Source organism: Pan troglodytes, chromosome 5, assembly GCF_028858775.2.
Source record: "Pan troglodytes isolate AG18354 chromosome 5, NHGRI_mPanTro3-v2.0_pri, whole genome shotgun sequence".
NCBI lineage: Eukaryota > Metazoa > Chordata > Mammalia > Primates > Hominidae > Pan > Pan troglodytes.
This window is the reverse complement of record NC_072403.2, coordinates 55,477,740-55,498,182: the sequence shown is the minus strand read 5'-3', so window position 1 is coordinate 55,498,182 and position 20,443 is coordinate 55,477,740. Positions and strand designations below refer to the sequence as shown.

The window sequence follows — 20,443 nt, the reverse complement described above, 5'->3', positions numbered from 1 at the left end:
ATTTCATTGCATATTCTTCAAATCAACATTTAGAATGACAATTAGATTACAGAGCATAATTTTCCCCAATGGTTGGGGCATTTTAATCAGTCTTGCCCGTTTTTTTTTCTTGTGATGTCATTGGGGTGCCTTGAACATGCAGTCAAATTCCACACACAGAGCAGTCCTTTGTTCTTATCAACATCTCACAGCCTGTGAAGCTCTCAGTGTGCCTCTGTCCTTTGCCACAAACATGAGGTTCACATTCCCTCTCATGGCTATAGTCCTGGAAATTGCCATGATTGTTTTATTTGGATTATTTGTTGAGTATGAAACGGACCAGACTGTTCTCGAGCAGCTCAACATCACCACGCCAACAGACATGGGCACATTCTTTGAGTTATATCCTCGTGAGTAGGCAATTTACTACTTACTATACATTTTTCGGTTCTTCGGTTTCTCAGAATGTAAAACAATTGAATACTATAAACCCTTGAGCTCTTTGTAGAGTTATATGATGGTTATGAGTGCTAAGGATATTACATGTTTGTGATGTGACATCTGGTCTTCTTCTCTGTGATTAAGGTGCTTGGTTAGAACTTTTTCCTATTAAAATATCAAAACAAGAAGCTGAAAATTAAAATAATTGATGCCTTTTGTATTGCTTATCTACTGCTAAATGACCTTTTTCCTTCAGTTGGTCACTAGTTCTGCAAAGAAAATTATCACGCTTCCTTTGCATTCCCCACTGAAAGGGCCAAAGGTAACTTTGGAGGAGAGAGAGTTCTAGGAATGGAGTTATAAGAAGGGAACCCTAGATTTCATGTGAGGACCCTAAGGAATAAGAAGGGGTATTTAGTATGATGTAGGAAGTTAATGGAGTTTTAATCAAAAAGGTGTACTCAGAGTTTTACAATATTCTGAAAGGAAGTCGGTTTGTTACTTTGAGATGAAAAGAAATGTGTGAATACTTAACATATTTTAAAAACAAAATCCTTCCTTGGGAATGATGATTGAGCAAAGAGAGAAATTTAATTTCAAGTTTGGAAGGGTAGGCTGTAAAATAGTTAATATAACAATGATAACTACCATTTACTGAGTCCTTATTATAAACCAACACATCCATTACCTCATTAGCCAGGAAGGAAGACAGTAGTATGTCACTATTATATAGACTATTTGCTTTTCTTAAGTAAGGTTCAAATAATCTAAAAAATTTAAAAATTATTTAAAATAGTATAATGTTTATTATACTTCATAGCATATGTCTAAGCTTTTTAAAAAACAATTTGACACTCTTTTTTTTATTCCAATATTTTTTGAGGGAATTAATATGATGGGGGTATTCCCACATAGAAATAATGGCCTAGAGTTGCTAAGTGACATAGGAAAAATATAAAATTGAAAGTTAAGGACAGAGTTAGGGTAATAAGACAGAGAAAACTAGACTCCAAGTCTAGCTGTCTTTACACTGCATAGATGTCTGAGAGGGTTCTTGATTAAATAAGTTTTATAGTTTGCAAGTTAGAGAAAGAAACAGAAAAAATTCTGTTCAACTATGTATGCTTTTGTACATTTCATTCATTCATCCATTTATTCATTTAGTATATATTTTATTAAGCACTAAGCATGTGCTACAGCAAATTTATTCAAAAATAAAACAAATATGATTCTTTTATTCTAAGACTCCACTATCTGATACACTTGTAAACAAAGAGATGCAATACAATGTTAAAAATGCCAAAAATATGATCTAAGATTAATATGATTTAAATAAAGTTATCTTAAGACTTTAAGAGCTTAATAATTGTATCATTCAAGCTGAACTTTCTAAGTTCCAGCATCAAAGCTTCTAGGTAAAATTTCAATTCACAATTTGAGATCAACACCAGGTTGAAGGAAAGTCACTAAACATGGTCATTTTTCAGTAGCCTAACTATAGATGTATAATTTTTGGACATCTAGTGTGCAGCATAATGATGATAGTTAACAATACCATATGGATACTTGTAATTTGCTGAGCGGATATTGCTTCAATTTAATCTGATCACCCCTCGCCCCACCCCCCCGACACACACAGGTATACACACACACACACACACAGGTGTACACACACAATAATAACAATGTAGAGGTAATGAATGTGTTAACTAGCCTGATTGTAGTGATCATTTCACAAAGTATATGCATATCAAAATGTCAAGTTGTATACCTCAAATGTATATAATTGTATATGTCAATTATAGCTCAATAAATCTGTTTAAAAATATAGTTTAGTAGTCACATCGCTCTTCTACACTACTTGTAAAAACATGAAAATTTATTGATTTTATGATTCATGAAGAAAATATTTATTAAGCTACCAATTCTCGTAAGCAGTCTTCAACTCTCTCAAGCTTGTAGGCACTAGGCAGTGAATAAAACAAACAAAATGGGATTCCATTGTGTATATATGCCACATTTTTTTTTATCTATTCATCCACTGATGGATACTTAGGTTGATTACGTATCTTGGCTATTGTGAATCGTGCTGCAATAAACATAAGAGTGCAGATATCTCTTTCTCTTCAATATACTGATTTCATTTTCTTTGGAAATGTCCCTAGTAGTGAGATTGCTGGTTCATGTGATAGTTATATTATCAGTTTTTTGAGAAACGTCCTTATTGTTTACATTATAATTTATATTCCCACCAACAGTGTGTAAGAATTTCCTTTTCTCTGCATGGAGGTAGAGAGTAGAATGATGATTACTAGATATTGGGAAAGGTGTTGGAACAGGGAAAGTGATGAAGAAAGTTTGGTTAATGGCTACAAATATACAGTTAGATAAAAGGAAAAAGTTCTAGTGTTTGTCGTACAGTAAGGTGACTGTAGTTAGCAACAATATATTGTATATTTTGAGATAACTAGAAGAGAAGATTTGAAATGTTTCCTATACAAAGAAATGATAAATGTTCAAGGTGATGGATATCCTGAATAACATGATTTGCTTATTACAATTCATATGCATTTATCGAAATACCATCCACATGTATCCCATAAATGTGTATAAATATTATGTATCAATTTTAAACAGAAAAGAAAATGAAAAAAAGACAAAATGGGCAAAGTCCATGTCCTCAGGAAGTTTACATTCCACAGGGAAAGGCAGACAAGGAGATGTGTGACCAGACACATCTGAATGTCTAAATGTATACCATATATTTAGATGGTTAAAAAAAAAATGTCATGGCTGTAAACGAAGCAAGATTAGAGACATAAATACATTTGGACAAGAGATGTTTTTTCAGCCTCTCTCCACCAGGGTTATGTGAGAGAACAAAATCCTAATGACTCAAGGCATCCATTGCGTGCAATTAATTAACTTGTCTCCTATGCACCTAGAATGCCACAAAGTGAAATTTTACATGAAAGGTAGCCTTCATTCACTCAAAATGCTGTCCATAACCCCATCTATTCACAATTAAAAGTTCTCTCTTCAGGAAAGGTGGGTCTCAAGACTCAAAATTCTGGAAAATTCTCATCTTCCAGTTCAGTTATATTATTCCTGCTTAAAATTGTTTGTAGAATAGACTGAGAAAGTACATGACTGAGGTGTTATATACATATATATGCTATATGGATTTCCCTACATTTCAAATAATTGACTTACAGAAAGTTTATGTAATGGTATAAGTTAATGGAGAACAGATAGTTAATATTCATTAATTGAAAACAACGTTCAAGTCAAATGAGTAAACATTTTGGGTGCCTACCTAGTTCCATGCCCAGTGCCAGTGCAGGGATTCAAGCAAAGAAAAGGCTCGGTTCCTCCCCAGGAAGTTCACAGTACATTATGATAGTTCTCAATTGTAGTGTGGTAAAAGATTTGAGTATTTCAAAAATAAATGAAATTGTATATTAATCTACATTTTAAGTAAACTACAGAAAATACAAATTTATTCTCATCACTTGTATTCTGTCGTGCTTTTTTAAACAGTAGAGAAGGGAATTAGGTTACAGAACCCTTGGATTTGCACACAACCCTAAGCACAATCATGAAACTATGTTATGTACCTGAATATCATGTTTCATGCCATGAATAACCCCTGAGATACTCACTTGATAAACTAGCTATACTCCATGGTTTTTGGCTTCCATAGCACCTATCAAAGTGCTGGTCACCCTATTGAGTCAAATAATTTAACAAGCACTGAAGTTTGACTGTGTCTGTCAGCTAATCCTTGCTAACATGTAGACGGACTAGAGAAAATTAAGGTTAAAGAGAAGGCTCTGTGGGGACTGCTTACATTTTATTAGAGATTCCACAGATGCTAGGTATTTAATATCTAGGGGACATTAAAATCATATTAATGATTTTTTTATACTCTGTGGCATTAAAAATCCGTTAGTTTATCTTGTACTTTGATTGGCTCATTTACTCATGTGTCACACTGTAATACTGTTACATTGTCCATTTGAAAAATATTGATTCACTGACTTATACAGGTCTTCCAAATGTTGACATATTTCCATATATAACGTAAAAAAGAATATTCGTTAATATCATCAACAGACTCTCTAGAAAAGCCTTGCCAAGTATCAGGAAGTTGATAAGCTTGTGATAGCAGACACAAATTTTCTGAAATTCTAATTGTTTAAAAACTGAGAATATATCATAGCTATAAATACTGTCAGTTCTTTAAATTGAGATGATAGCCTCATTTCATGCATTTTTCAGAAAATATTTGCCAGACACTCAAGTCTGAGAAGCAACAATGTATGTGTCAGTCTTTCTTTCAAGCAACAATGGAATCTTATTAAAATGGTTCTTGTTCAATTAGCAACTCAATCAATCACAGAAGTGCTTTTTTTCTGAGATACCATCACATTTCAGTAGTGCTTTACATATATTTGTATTTCACCAGGCTGATTCATACGTATTAAAAAGACATGTCATACACAAAAGGCAAATACGATCCTAGAATTGTCATGAAAATAGTTTTAACTTCTCAGACTCCCTGAAAGTCAGTCTGCAGGACACCCAGATATCTGTGGATCACAGTTTGGGAACCACTGAAGATAGAGGTGAACTGGCAAAGGTTCTACACATCACTCGAAATCATTTCATGACTTAACACCAAAAGATTCAGCAAATCTTCATGTTACAAACAAAGGTAGCTGATTTGTACTGTGTAAACAATTCCTAGGAAATGGTTTGCTGCTGCATTGTTACCTGGAATTGTCATGATAACTGAATTAATATACTGTCTGTAATATATGACCTAACAATAAGATACTAGTCTCTAGCAGAACCGATGTGATGCCTTTGAATTGGACAGTTTTGCCTACTTAAAAGGTCTGCAAGCCATGGGCACAAATAGAACTAAGACCTTGGATTTGAAATATCATTCCCCACTCAGGGACTCATTGGAGAAATTGCTGGTTCCAGGTTGGGGCAAAGAAAGCACAAGGTAACCCAAGTGCTTAAAGACTAACAGGGCCATGTAAAAAGGACACAGGATCCTGCTTGAATGGGGCATCAACAGGCCAAATTAGGAATACATGGAGTGTTAAAATAATAATGACATAATGGTAATAGAAATTCAAATAAGGAAAAAGGGATTCAATAAGCCCATAGAAATATTGCATAAAAGAGAAAAAGAGGAGAAGGAGGAAGCTCTTCTTTATAGAAGAATACTAATTAATATAAAGGAGAATAGAGATAGAAAATTACAATTTTGAAATCACCAATGTAATAATTCATTTCAACAATGTTCATCATGGAAGCTAAAATCATTGGGTGAAAAGTTATTGGATAACATGGCATTCACATGTTCTGAAAGAGTCACCCAGAGATTACTTGATATTTACAGGGTCAAAGTTACATTTATAGTGGAGAGGTCTGGCAACACCAGTTTTAACCAAGTGGTCAAACCTACCATTATCAGTAATAGGAAAAACAAATTATGTGCTTCCTCGTGTGATCTAGTGGGAAGTACACAATACTATCTGTATAATATTCTTGCCAAAAATATTTAGTCTGATTCTAATCATGGTGAAACAATCAAACAAATCCAAATTGTAGGGCATTCTACATAAAAAATGAAATAATACCAGCAATGAAAAGCATGTAAGAGAACTGCTCTAAATCAAAGGCGTCTAAAGACACATGACAAAGAAAATGTATGAAACTTGAGTGAATAATTAATCCAGAAATTTTATAAAAAGACAGTCTGGGGATAGTTGGAGTAATCTGAATATAATTCTATGTTAGATCATATTATTATACCGATGTTGGCATTTCTTGGATGTGATGCTGATATTATGGTATTTAGAATTGTATGGTATTTTACTTAGGAGATGTACACACACACACAAACACAGAAAGCAAGTGTGAAAATATTAATAACTGATAAATCTGAGTGAATAGTATGTGTTTATTGTATTCTCTTTTCTAAATATTTGAAATATGTAACAATAATATATTTAGAGGGAGGAAGGAAGATACTGCCCTAAGGATACTATTCTCTCAAAAAAGATGAGTTTAGAATACAACCCCATTGGTTCAAAAGATTGCCAAAAAGTTATATGTATAGCAAACTACCTTGCCAGCCTTGAGCCACTAAAAAGCTGGCCCTCACCAGTAATCTATTTATTTGTGAATAACTCAGGCAGTTCCTAAAAAGCTACAGGTGGCAGACTTTCTGTTGAGTTCTCTGAGACAAGCCACCTAATGACTCCTATCTTCAGACTTGCATTCACTTTCTCCTGGAAAAGTGTCTAACTGGCAGTGTTCCATCAAGTCTATTTGAATAACTGACAAATGAGCACACAGAGCAACAAAACAGACAAACGAAATAAAACAAGAGGGATATGCACAACATGGGTAACACTCAGAGAATGATTCTTAAAAGGTATCTAGAAGATTTTCAGGTAAAGGAGTTTAGGGCTGGGCTCATACCTGTGAGAGGTGACAGCCTGCTGGCAGTCCTCACAGCCCTCGCTCGCTCTCGGCGCCTCCTCTGCCTAGGCTCCCACTTTGGCGGCACTTGAGGAGCCCTTCAGCCCACCGGGGCACTGTGGGAACCTCTTTCTGGGCTGGCCAAGGCCGGAGCCCACTCCCTCAGCTTGCAGGGAGGTGTGGAGGGAGAGGCGCGAGCGGGAACCGGGGCTGCGTGGGGCTCTTGCGGGCCAGCTGGAGTTCTGGGTGGGCATGGGCTTGGCGGGCCCCGCACTCGGAGCAGCCGGACGGCCCTGCCGGCCTCGGGCAATGAGGGACTTAGCACCAGGGCCAGCGGCTGCGGAGGGTGTACTGGGTCCCCCAGCAGTGCCAGCCCACCGGCGCTGCGCTCGATTTCTCACGGGGCCTTAGCTGCCTTCCCGCGGGGCAGGGCTCGGGACCTGCAGCCCGCCATGCCTGAGCCCCCCACCCCCTCCACGGGCTCCTGTGCGCCCGAGCCTCCCCGACGAACGCCACCCCCTGCTCCACGGCGCCCAGTCTCATCGACCACCCAAGGGCTGAGGAGTGCGGGTGCACAGCACCGAGACTGGCAGGCAGCTCCACCTGCATGCCTGGTGCGGGATCCACTGGGTGAAGCCAGCTGAGCTCCTGAGTCTGGTGGGGCCTTGGAGAACCTTTATGTCTAGCTCAGGGATTGTAAATACACCAACCGGCACTCCGTATCTAGCTCAAGGTTTGTAAACACACCAATCAGCACCTGTGTCTAGCTCAGGGTTTGTGAGTGCACCAATGGACACTCTGTATCTAGCTGCTCTGGTGGCGCCTTTGGAGAACCTTTATGTCTAGCTCAGGGATTGTAAATACACCAATCGGCACTCTGTATCTAGCTCAAGGTTTGTAAACACACCAATCAGCACCCTGTGTTTAGCTCAGGGTTTGTGAGTGCAGCCATCCACACCCTGTATCTAGCTGCTCTGGTGGGGCCTTGGAGAACCTTTATGTGGATACTCTGTATCTAACTAATCTGATGGGGATGTGGAGAACCTTTGTATCTAGCTCAGGGATTGTAAATGCACCAATCAGCGCCCTGTCAAAACAGACCACTTGGCTCTACCAATCATTAGGATGTGGGTGGGGCCAGAGAAGAGAATAAATGCAGGCGGCCGGAGCCAGCAGTGGCAACCCGCTTGGGCCCCCTTCCACAATGTGGAAGCTTTGTTCTTTTGCTTTTTGCAATAAGTCTTGCTACTGCTCACTGTTTGGGTCCACACTGCTTTTATGAGCTGGAACACTCACCGCGAAGGTCTGCAGCTTCACTCCTGAAGCCAGCGAGACCACGAGCCCACCGGGGGAAACGAACAACTCCAGACGCACCACCTTAAGAGCTGTAATACTCACCGCGAAGGTCTGCAGCTTCACTCCTGAGCCAGCGAGACCACGAACCCACCAGAAGGAAGAAACTCCAAACGCATCGGAACATCAGCAGAAACAAACTCCAGAGGCGCCACCTTAAGAGCTGTAACACTCACCGCGAGGGTCCGCGGCTTCATTATTGAAGTCAGTGAGACCAAGAACCCACCAATTCCGGACACACCTGCACTTTGGGAGGCTGAAGCAAGAAGATCACCGGGGCCCAGGAGTTTGAGATCAGCATGGAAAACATAGTGAGACCCTGTCGCTACAAAACAGAAAATAAAAAATTAGCTGAGTGTGGTAGTGTGCACCTGTAATCCCAGCTAATCAGGAGGAGGAGGCAGGAGCAGGTCAAGGCTGTAGTGAGTTATGTTCATGCCACTGCACTCCAGCCTGGGCAACAGAGCAAGACCCTGTCTCTCTCTCTCTCTCTCTCTCTCTCTCTGTGTGTGTGTGTGTGTGTGTGTCTCACACACACACACAAAGTGTTGGGTGTGAGGTGGAGCAGACATCATTCCAAGCAGCTGGCATATATACATATCTATATAGGAAATAGAGGAAAAGGAGAGTTTTGTTTCATTTTGTTTCTTTTGTGTGGTAGAGAGTGTTAGAATAATCAGTTACATTTTAACATGTTGAGTTATTAAGTGATATGGTTTGGCTGTGTCCCCAACCAAATCTCATCTTGAATTGTAGTTCCCATAATTTCCACGTCGTGGGAGGGACCCAGTGGGAGGTAATTGAATCATGAGGGCAAGTCTTTCCTGTGCTGTTCTTGTGATAGGAAGTCTCACAAGATCTGATGGTTTTATAAAGGGGAGTTCTCCTGCACCAGCTCTCTCAACTGCCACTATGTAAGACATGAGTTTGCTCCTCATTCGCCTTCCACCACGATTGTGAGGCCTCCCCAGCCATGTGGAACTGTGAGTCAATTAAACCTTTCCTTTATGAATTATGCAGTCTCAGGTATGTTTTCATTAGCAGTGTGAGAACAGATTAATGCAGTAAATTGGTACAGGTAGAGTGGGATGCTGCTGTGAAGATACCCGAAAATGTGAAAGCAACTTTGGAACTGGGTAACAAGCAGAGGTTGAAACAGTTTGGAGGGCTCAGAGGAAGACACGAAGGTGTGGGAAAGTTTGGAAGTTCTTGAGACTTGTTAGATGGCTTAGACCAAAATGGTGATAGTGAGATGGGGAACTTGTTGGGAACTGGAGTAAAGGTCACTCTTGCTATACAAAGAGGCTGGCATAGTTTTGCCCCTCCCCTGAAGATCTGCAGAACTTTGAACTTGAGAGAGATGATTTAGGGTATCCGGCAGAAGAAATTTCTTAGCAGCAAAGCATTCGAGAGGTGACAGAGCATAAAAGTTTAGAAAATTTTTGGCCTGATGATGCAGTAGAAAACAAAAACCCATTTCTTGGGGAGAAATTTAAGACAGCTGCAGAAATTTGCCTAAGTAACCAGGAGCCAAATGTTCCCTCATCACCAAGACAATGTGGAAAATGTCTCCAGGGCATGTCAGAGACCCTCATGGCCATCCCTCCCATTACAGGCCAGGAGGCCTAAGAGGGAAAAATGGCTTCATGGGCCAGGCCCAGGGCTTCCCTGCTCTATGCAACCTCACGACATGGTGCTCTGTATCCCAGCTGCTTTAGCTCCAGTCATGGCTAAAAGGGGTCAATGTACAGCTCTGGCTGTTTCTTCAGCGGGTGCAAGCCCCAAGTCCTGGCAGTTTACATGTGGTATTGGGACTGTGGGAGCACAGAAGTCAAGAATTGAGGTTTGGGAACTTCTGCCTACATTTCACAGGATGTATGGAAGTGCCTGGATATCCAGACAGAAACTTGCTGCAGGGGAAGAGCCGTCATGGAGAACCTCTGCTAGGGCAGTGCAGAAGGGAAATGTGGGGTGCAAGCCCAAACACAGAGTCACTACTAAAGCACTGTGTAGTGGAGCTGAGAAGAGGGCCACCATCCTCCAGACCCCAGAATGGTAGATCCACTGACAGCTTGCACCGTGCCCCTGGAAAAGCCACAGACACTCAACTCTAGCTGTGAAAGTAGCCTGGAAAGGGGGCTGTACCCTGAAAAGCCACAGAGGCAGAGCTGCCCAAGGCCATGGGAGCCCACCTCTTACATCAGTGTGACCTGGATGTGAGACATGGAAGCAAAGGAGTTCATTTTGGAAATTTAAGATTTAAGGACTGCCCATTGGATTTCAGGCTTGCATGGGGCCTGTAGCCACTTTGTTTTTGCCAATTTCTCCCATTTGGAATGGGAGTATTTACCCAATGCCTATAACCCCACTGTGTCTAGGAAGTAACTAATTTGTATTTCATTTTACAGACTCACAGGTGGAAGGGACTTGCCTTGTCTCAGATGAAACTGTGGACTTTTGAGTTAATTCTGTAATGAGTTAAGACTTTGGGGGACGGTTGGGAAGGCATGATTGGTTTTGAAATGCAAGAACATGAGGTTTTGGAGGGGCTGGAGCGAAATGAGATGGTTTGTCTGTGTTCCCACTCAAATCTCATCTTGAATTGTAGTTCTCATAATTCCCATGTGTTGTGGGAGGGAACCAGTGGGAGGTAATTGAAACATGGGGGCCAGTCTTTCCTGTGCTGTTCCCATGATAGTGAATAAGTCTCTTGAGAGCTGATGGTTTTATAAAGGGGAGTTGTCCTACACAAGCTCTGTTGCCTGCCGCCATGTAAGACATGACTTTGCTCCTCCTTTGCCTTTCACCATGATTGTGAGGCCTCCCCAGCCTTGTGGAACTGTGAGCCAATTAAACCTTTTTCCTCTACAGACTACCCAGTCCTGGGTATGTCTTTATTAGAACTGTGAGAACAGAGTAACACATTAGGGCTTGCAAGATATCCTATTGCAAGATATAAAAGTAGAATAGAACAAAATTAACAACATAAATTAAACTCTACTAATGAATGAGATGATGCTGAGGATGCTGCTGCTGCTGATGGTGGTGGTGATGGTGATGATGATGGTGAAATTGTATCCTGTCAGGTTCTGGTTACCAACCTCAAATCCAAATTTATTTTTAGCAGAAAAGTAGAACAAATTTTAAATTATAATAAAACCACTGATTATAATGATGCTTAATTTGTCATAGGCACTGTGTGAACTTATCGTGTATTTATTTTCTAATCCTCAAAACTACCCTTGGAATACACATGTTAAGAAGAAATACCTATGGTAAAGTTGAGGTTTAAAAAGATTAAGCAATTTGCCCAAGGTCAAATGTTTAGTAAATGAAAGAGCTTAGTCAGATTCCAACCCAGATTGTCTGCCTCCAAAACCTGTGTTTTAACCACTACATTCTATAGGCAGCATTGTTTATCAGGTAGGAATTTAGGCCACATTTGTCTACATGGATTGATTGTCTCCAACAGATTTGCCAAAATATTTCTTGGTCTTCACTAACATTAGTCAACTTTTAAAGGGTGAGAATATATTCTTTGTGGGAAAATGAGTTCACTCAGTGAAAACATCAGATGAGTGATCTTATATCCCTGTATTCTAAACAAAAATTGTAGAATTCAAAGCAATTGCTGATGTTTTCCAAGATAAGGCACTGTGAGCTTAAAATATATAAAGATATATACAGACAAACACATATTTACACATAGAGATAAAATTGTTTTTTACACAACTGATAATATGGGGGGTTTTATGCATGTCATCAACTAATAGCAAAGAAACAGGTTTGGCTATTTGAAAACGGCTAAATATTGTGGTCTCCCTGAAGATTGATCCTTCATGTGATAGTCCTTAATATACACAAATATCAAAACATAAAAGTGTGTTAGATGTTAGATGTACACCACAGTTTACATGTTTATTCTGGATATATTTCACATGCACTCTGTACCAGATACTGGAGACATGAGGAGGTAAATAAAACACATGCCCTCATGGAGCCTATGAAGTATTAGTCCCATTTTACAGATGAGGAAATCACTGGTTATCCAAAGACACACAGCTAGTAAACAATTAGAATGGAATATAAACTACTAGCTAGCATAGAGCTAACACAATGTCTTTGATCAGTGTGATGCCTCTCTAAATGTGAAAGATGCCAGGCACAGTGGCTCATGCCTGTAATCCCAGCACTTTGGGAGGCCGAGGCTGGTGGATCACCTGAGGTCAGGAGTTCGAGACCAACCTGGCCAACATGGTGAAACCCTGTCTGTACTGAAAATACAAAATTAACCAGGTGTGGTGGCACACGCCTGTAGTCCCAGCTACTCGGGAGGCTGAGACAGGAGAATCGCTTGAACCCAGGAGGCAGAGGCTGCAGTGAGCCGAGATTGAGCCACTGTACTCCAGCCTAGGCAAGACAGAGTGAGACTCCATCTCAAAATAAATAAATTAATTAATAAAAATAATAAGTAATAAATAAATAAATGTGAGAGACACAACTTATCACAGCCAGGAGGATGGGAACGCTAAGAACAGTGTAGGATTCTAATGCCTTGAGATTTCTTCGCTTTTATACTTTTCACTATTCTCTTTTATTTTCTGTTAACAACTTTCAGGAAAATGCTTGAAATAAAAACACTGAGTTGCTATGATTTCAGGGGGCAGCAAGGAATGGGAGAAGGGAGCAAGGAAAATGTAGGCACCTGGTTCCCTCCCCCCTGCTATCTTGGCCCAAAACAGAGTGCAAAATTTGCTGTGCTGCTGGGCAGAAATTTTTAAGTAAATCAAGCCAGCATTTTCTGTTTTGGTCTAAAACGTTTAAAGAAAATGAAAGTTTTACACTGCTTACTATGAATCCTTAAAAGCATAGTTGATTTAGATGAGGGTTTCTCCACAGCAGCACCCTTACCACTTTGAGCCCAATACTTCCTTGTGGGAAGCTGTCCTATTCACCACAGGAAGTTTGGCAGCATCCCTAGTCTGTACCCTCAGGACATCAGCGGCACCACTCTACCTCCTCAAGTTGCAACAACCACAAATGTCTCCAGACATTGTCAAATGTACTCTGGGGGTTAATATTACCTCTTGTTGAGAATCTCTGATTTAGACAAGACTTGACAATCCTTAAAACCTGTTGGAAGATTTCTCCAAAGTGCGAACCCCTAAAGAAATTCCTTTTCTTCTATAAAATGGGCACTGTATTCCTTTAGTGGCAGAGCCTTGCACCACACAACTATAGTTGTGGCCCTCTCCCTGGTCCCCACCCACAAACTCTTAAAGCAGGATAAATGATAATGCAATAATCCTAGTTGTTTATAAACCTTTTTATTCTTATATTTCACACGGAATCATTATCTGTCAAGAGCCTCCACAACCTTTAAGCTCTTATTAATTTAAATAATAAATGAGGTTCTTAAGCCCCCTTGTGGCGAAAAGCAGTAACAAGAATTACATCAGAAGAGGGAAAAATAGTGAAGCACAGTTAATATATGAAATTTCTTTACCCCAATATAAAATGTCTCAATGGCCGGGCGCGGTGGCTCACGCCTGTAGTCCCAGCACTTTGGGAGGCTGAGGCGGGCGGATCACGAGGTCAGGAGATCGAGACCATCCTGGCTAACACGGTGAAACCCCGTCTCTACTAAAAATACAAAAAAATTAGCCAGGCGTAGTGGCGGACGCCTGTAGTCCCAGCTACTCGGGTGGCTGAGGCAGGAGAATGGCGTGAACCCGGGAGGCGGAGCTTGCAGTGAGCCGAGATAGCGCCACTGCAGTCCGGCCTGGGCGACACAGCGAGACTCCGTCTCAAAAAAAAAAAAAAAAAAGTCTGGTTTTCCATCAAAGGGGAAGCGGGGTGAAATCTGCAGAATAATTGTTCCACTAACAGAAATTATGAAATTAGATAAAACAATTTCTTGAATTAGTTGGTGTATTAGTTCGTTTTCACACTGCTGATAAAAACGTACCCGAGACTGGCAATTTACGAACGAAAGAAGTTTATTTGACTTACAGTTCCACATGGCTGGGGAGGCCTCATAATCATGGTGGAAGGCAAGGAGGAGCAAGTCACCTCTTGGGTGTCATGGTGTGTCAGGAGGCAAAGAGAGAGCTTGTGCAGAGAAACTCCTGCTTTTAAAACCATCAGATTGCCAGGCGCGGTGGCTCACGCCTGTAATCCAGCACTTTAGGAAGCCAAGGAGGGTGGATCACAAGGTCAGGAGTTCGAGACCAGCCTGACCAACATGGTGAAACCCTGTCCCCACTAAAAGTACCAAGTCCGGCAATGGTGGCCCATACCTGTAACCCCAGCTACTTCAGAGGCTGAGACAGGAGAATCACTTGAGCCCGGGAGGCGGAGCTTGCAGTGAGCCAAGATCGCACAACTGCACTCCAGCCTGAGGGACAAGAATGAGACTCTGTCTAAAAAAAAAAAAAAAAAAAAAAAAAACCATCAGATCTTGTGACACCCACTCACTGTCAGAGAACAGCACGGGAAGGACCTGCCTGCATTATTCAGTCATCTCCTACCAGGTCCCTCCCACAACACATGGGAATTATGGGAGCTACAAGATGAGATTTGGGTGGAGACACAGAGCCAAACCATATCAGTTGGTAACTGCACAATTTAAAACCAATAAATTACAGGCAGAACCAGAGTGCTCTAAGAAAAAAAAAAAATGTTAGAAAAAACTTTGTGTCATTAAAAAAAAATGAACAAAATGAAAAAAACTGAGTCCTTATTTTTATTCTAGTTTGTGACTATAAACAAGTAACCTAACTTCTCTGTGTCTCAGTGTCCTGACCTAAATGCAAAATAAAATAAATTGTAGAGCTAAGACACTTTAGACATCATGTAATCCAAGTATTCCTTAAAAGATAACCGAGTCCCATAAAGGTTTACTAAAACCATACTAAGAATCATGCATATCCCCTAAGTTCCTGTCCAATTTATTCTATGATCTAGATCAAATTTTTACCTACAAAAATTAAATGGTGGGTGACAAATCAATGTGTAAAGAAAAATGAATACATGTGATTATCTCTACTTCAAAAAGCAAAAAGGGAAACAGGTTGATATTAATTGACAAATGCCCATCAGCGAGTCAGGTAAAATCTCAGTTCTAGGGTACCCTGGGTAGGTATGGGATGGGAATCAACACCTTAAGGATCAACACCTGAGGGAAAAGAATTTGGGCAGAGAAGGAGAAGGCCTCAGCTGACCCTGCAGGAGGCTCTGAAGCTAGGATTATCCAGTTTTAGGTGGTCCTTTTCTGAGACAAGCAGTTGCTCATGTGAATCAGTTATTGTGTCCAGACTACCCGAAGGAAGAGCTATGATCTTGAGCAAAAGAAGAGCATCTTCCAGAGAGAATTGAGAGCTTAGGGTTTCATCTGGCGGCACTCCTGACCGCCAGGGAAAATGAGAGGAATAAGTCTTTTGATCTGAAGGGGGCATCTGGGCAGCGCATCTCAGCATCCACTGCAGTAGACAAGCCTGAGTAGTGTACCACAGTCTCTTACCCTCAACATACTAGCCCCTGAGCCTGATGGCAGAACAGAAGTAGAGAGGAGCCAAGAAGCAGTAACGTCTCTGTGTGCCTCGGAAGCCAGAGCTCTGCTTCGGTTATTTTATACCCCTACAGTGCTCAATGAATGGAGAAATCAGGAAAGTCAGGTTGGAGTTCAAATCCTGACTTCATCCTTTGGGCAAATTAATGGACTTTTAATGTTGGTTTCTTCTGGGACATATTTTCCAGGCACATCCTCCCTCATACCTATTTCCACTTAAACCTCTGGCCACAATGGTGATGTTTAATTAAAAAGAGACTATGGGGCCGGGCATGGTGGGTCACACCTGTAATCCCAGCAATTTGGGAGGCCGAGGCGGGCAGATCACCTGAGGTCAGGAGTTTGAGACCAGCCTGGCCAACATGGTGAAATCTCATCTCTACAAAAATACAAAGATTAGCCGGGCATGGTGGCATGCACCCGTAATCCCAGCTACTTGGGAGGCTGAGGCAGGAGAATTGCTTGAACCTGGGAGGCGGAGGTTGCAGTGAGCCGAATTCATGCCACTGCACTCCATCCTGGGAGACAGAGCGAGACTCTGTCTCCCCCACAAAAAAAAAGAGAGAGAGAGAAACTATGGTACCCCATTCAGGTTTGTCCACTGTAGTGGATGCTGTTATGTACTGCCCAGATCCTTCCTTCAGATCGAAGGACTATTTCCAATGCAAAAATGTCAATCTCATATATGGTTTATCCATATATATGTCTTACCAACTTAACTGTTAGTTTCTTGAAGGAAGAGCTCATGTTTTCACTATCTTGCATTTGATCATATGTTTTATTGGCATAATACTTTACCGTATGCAAATCCTCCTACACAGGTGATCCCACTTGGATTATTCTGTGAAATAGGGCCTTTACAATGTTGCAGATGAAAACACTGAAGCTCATAGAGAGTAAGTGACTTGCCCAGGGTCACACAGTCATGTGATTGAACTCAGGTACCTGAGCCCATATCCCCAGACACCAAGTTGAATATTTGTTACTCAAGAGGATACAGCCTTTATGTTTATTAATGCTTCATGGTTCATAAAGTGCTAACAAAGAAATTATCCCATTTGACCCAAATAATGATCTGGTAAGATTTTCGTGGCTGGTGCTATTATACATATTTGATAAATGGAGACTCATCCATCAAAGAAACGTACTACTTCTTCTCTGACATGCAAGCTATTATGCCAAGTTAAAGAGAGCCAAGTATGAATGGTTCCAAACCCCTTCAATCAAGAAGTTCACAATCTAGTGCAGGAGATGGACACCTTATTGACTATTACAGTGTGACAAATGCTAAATAAATGCTGATATAGCATGACAATGATAAAGCTAAAGTATATACACAAAGCTATGTAAATGAAAACAGAAAATAATTCTGTTTCCTGAGAGTATTGGGAAAGTCTTCAAGAAGGGGTGATGCTTGCTCTGTGCTTTGTAAGGCTGTCCTCAGGTGGAAAACAATGTAGAATTCCTCAGGGACAGGATGAAAGACACACTGTTGTAATAGTGCATAGTCTTCCCAATAAAAAGCTCCAACACTGAATAACTTGCCAAAGTCTCTTGGTTAGTAAGTAGTCAAGCTGGCATTGGAACAAGACTTTTGCTTCCCAGTTAAATGCTGTCTTTTCCTAGTGTGTTATACAAAGGTGGTAGCACTTAATAAGTGGGGTATACTATGATGCAGTACTTTCTTCATGCTCTCCTAATGCAGATATTTTTTTCCTTTCCTCTTTTCCAGTGTTCCAAGACGTACATGTTATGATATTTGTTGGGTTTGGCTTCCTCATGACCTTCCTGAAGAAATATGGCTTCAGCAGTGTGGGTATCAACCTACTCATTGCTGCTTTGGGCCTCCAGTGGGGCACTATTGTACAGGGAATCCTGCAAAGCCAGGGACAGAAATTTAACATTGGAATCAAAAAGTGAGCATCCTTACTATGGGCTGAATGTTTGCATCCTCCAGAATTCATATATTACACTCTTAACCTCCAACATGATGATATTAAGAGGTGGGGGACTGGGGAGGTGACCAGGTCATGAAGGCAGAGCGTTTATGAATGGGATCAGTGTCCTTGTGAAAGAGGTCCACAGGAGACTCCTGACCCCTTCCACTGTGTGAGAACACAGCTGGAAGGCACCATCTACCAACCAGAAAGGGAGCCCTCATCAGACACCAAGTCTGTCAGCATCTTGATCTTGGGCTTCCCAGCCTCCAGAACCATAAGAAATAGATTTCGGTTATTTATAAGCAACCCAGTTTATGGTATTTTGTTATAGCAGTCCAAGCAGACTAAGACAATTCTTTATTTATCAGCCATTTCATTTTCAAATCAATCGTTTCTCTGGTAGTCCCCTGACATTTACTGTACTGGCTGGCAAATTGCCTCCCTTATGCAACAGAAAATTGTTTAAATTCAAAAATCTGAATCAATGCCTTCCTCTACTGAGCTGGATAATACATTCATGTCTGTAACCTCTCTGGTTTGGCTTTGAGGATATGAGAAACTCTCTTCCATAAAAGTATTATTCCTTCCATCTCAGCTACAGGGAGCAAAAATTTCCCATTAGTTATTTTTCAGATTGTTTCTAAAATGTAAACATGTATTCTTGTTGTGCAATAGTAAACACACACCCCAGGAAATAATTCACTTATTAGATCAACGAATATAAAGGAAAACCCTAAATGAGATAAAAGGTGAGTTAAAATATATACATTAGAGCAATTAAAGAGTGTCTGGTCAAAAAGAGGAGGAGTAAGGAAGTGGGAGATGATGAGTAAGCCTGGGAAGCACTGGATGTGCCTGGTGGGAGATGGGATTGCACTTTGGTCAGTTTTATGTTGGGTGTGCATTACTCTTCAATTTATTCTTGTTTCCCTTCAGCATGATAAATGCAGACTTCAGTGCAGCCACAGTTCTGATATCTTTTGGAGCTGTCCTGGGAAAAACGAGCCCCACCCAAATGCTGATCATGACAATTTTAGAAATTGTTTTCTTTGCCCACAATGAATACCTGGTTAGTGAAATATTTAAGGTAAGAGTTAGAAAATTTATACTTTCCTAGCTTTGGGCATCAGTTCTGGCTACAAAAAAACAATGGGTGTCTACGGTATATGGGAGCAAATCTTGGTGAGAGTGATACCGTAGCAAATAGTAACAATAACCATCATTTACTGAGTGCCTACTGTAAACTAGGAGTTTTGTAAACATTATCTTATTTCATCTTCACAACAACACTGCATTGTACGTATTATTTTTATTATCATGTATACACCATAAAAACTGATTATCACAGATGCTGAATGGCTTGTGAGAGTCTGAATTCACCTCCAGATTTTTCTAATTCCTCAACTCTTCTTTTGCCTATCAATGATGAATTCCTTTTTTATATTTTTACTACTAGGTGAATAGCCCCATATAAAACCTTGTAGTGGTTTTTGTTAAGGCCTCAGTCAAACTTTCTTCTCCACAAATATTTCATTGATTCCCCCCAGGAATAATAAATAAAGAAAGAACATTTAGGGGCACTCTAGTACTTTGTTACTTTGTTTATATTTCTATTAACATTAATTCAACTGCAAATATTTTTGATAACTTTCTAGATGTTGGGGACTCAATGACAAACAAAATATGAAAGTTCCTGTTTTTATAGAGCTTACACTCTAGTGGGAGAGACAGAAACCAAATAAAGAATTACACATTCATCCACCCACCCAAAGACACAAACACACAAATGTTATTATAAATTGCAATACATGCTATGAAAAATATGTAGGGTAGGTCTATGAGAAAGTGTAACTGGAAGATTAGATTGTAGAATCAAGGAGGGGTTCCCTGAGTAAGTGACAGTTACGCTGGACCTAAAAGATACCTAGAAGTTTTCAAGTAACTAATGGGGAGAAAAGTTCTTTAAGCCAAGGTAACAACAACCAGTCTTGAATTGGTGATGAGGAACTAAAAGAAAACTTCTAGAGTAAGGTGAAAGGACTTGAGCGATACCAGATGAAACCACCAAAGTAAGTGGGTCAGATTAATAAAGACTCTGTAAACTCTGTGTGCTAGCTGAATGAAGACTTATTTGATGGTTCCAAAGGGAAAAACAGAGAAGGTTATTTTGCCTACAAATATGTGAGCGTTTCAAGATAGGCACAGACTCACATGGTATTTGGAAAGTCCAAGCATGATTAATAGCCACCTCCCATCTTCCTGAAGCCACCTGGTGAAGCAAGGCAAGGTTTCCCAGCTGGGAAGGGACTAAGTGTTGCTGGGAGGCTAAAGATTGCTAGATAGATCATATATGCTGGGAAGATATTTGACTCATTACAACCAAGTGTGGATCTTCAAGGGGACTGGGTCTGTCTATGTCTAGTAAACAAAGGAACAACAACTAGGAGACCCTTTTTACTTAAATTTGAAAATCTTTCATAAATAGATGTGTGTCATCTTACTGTCTATAAGTACAATTTGACCCTTTGAGTATTCCCTCTAGAGGAAAGAAATGTAGAAAACTGGGTCAAATCCACATCATATCCTAAAGAGGAATCTAAATCTCTTGAAATGAATCTGGGACCTCAGCTGGTTTTCATGTCATCGTAGAGCAGAA

At 40.5% G+C, this 20,443-nt stretch overlaps 1 protein-coding gene across 1 annotated transcript in view; it reads left to right on the top strand.

Annotated features, from left to right (window-relative positions):
* The first annotated feature begins 205 nt into the window (after positions 1–205).
* The window catches only part of RHAG (Rh associated glycoprotein), a 30,978-nt gene continuing 10,740 nt past the window's right edge, over positions 206–20,443 (top strand). The window contains 3 exon segments of the mRNA NM_001009033.1: positions 206–389; positions 17,580–17,763; positions 18,724–18,874. Of these exon segments, the coding sequence (NP_001009033.1) occupies positions 233–389; positions 17,580–17,763; positions 18,724–18,874 (492 nt within the window). The 5' untranslated portion in view covers positions 206–232.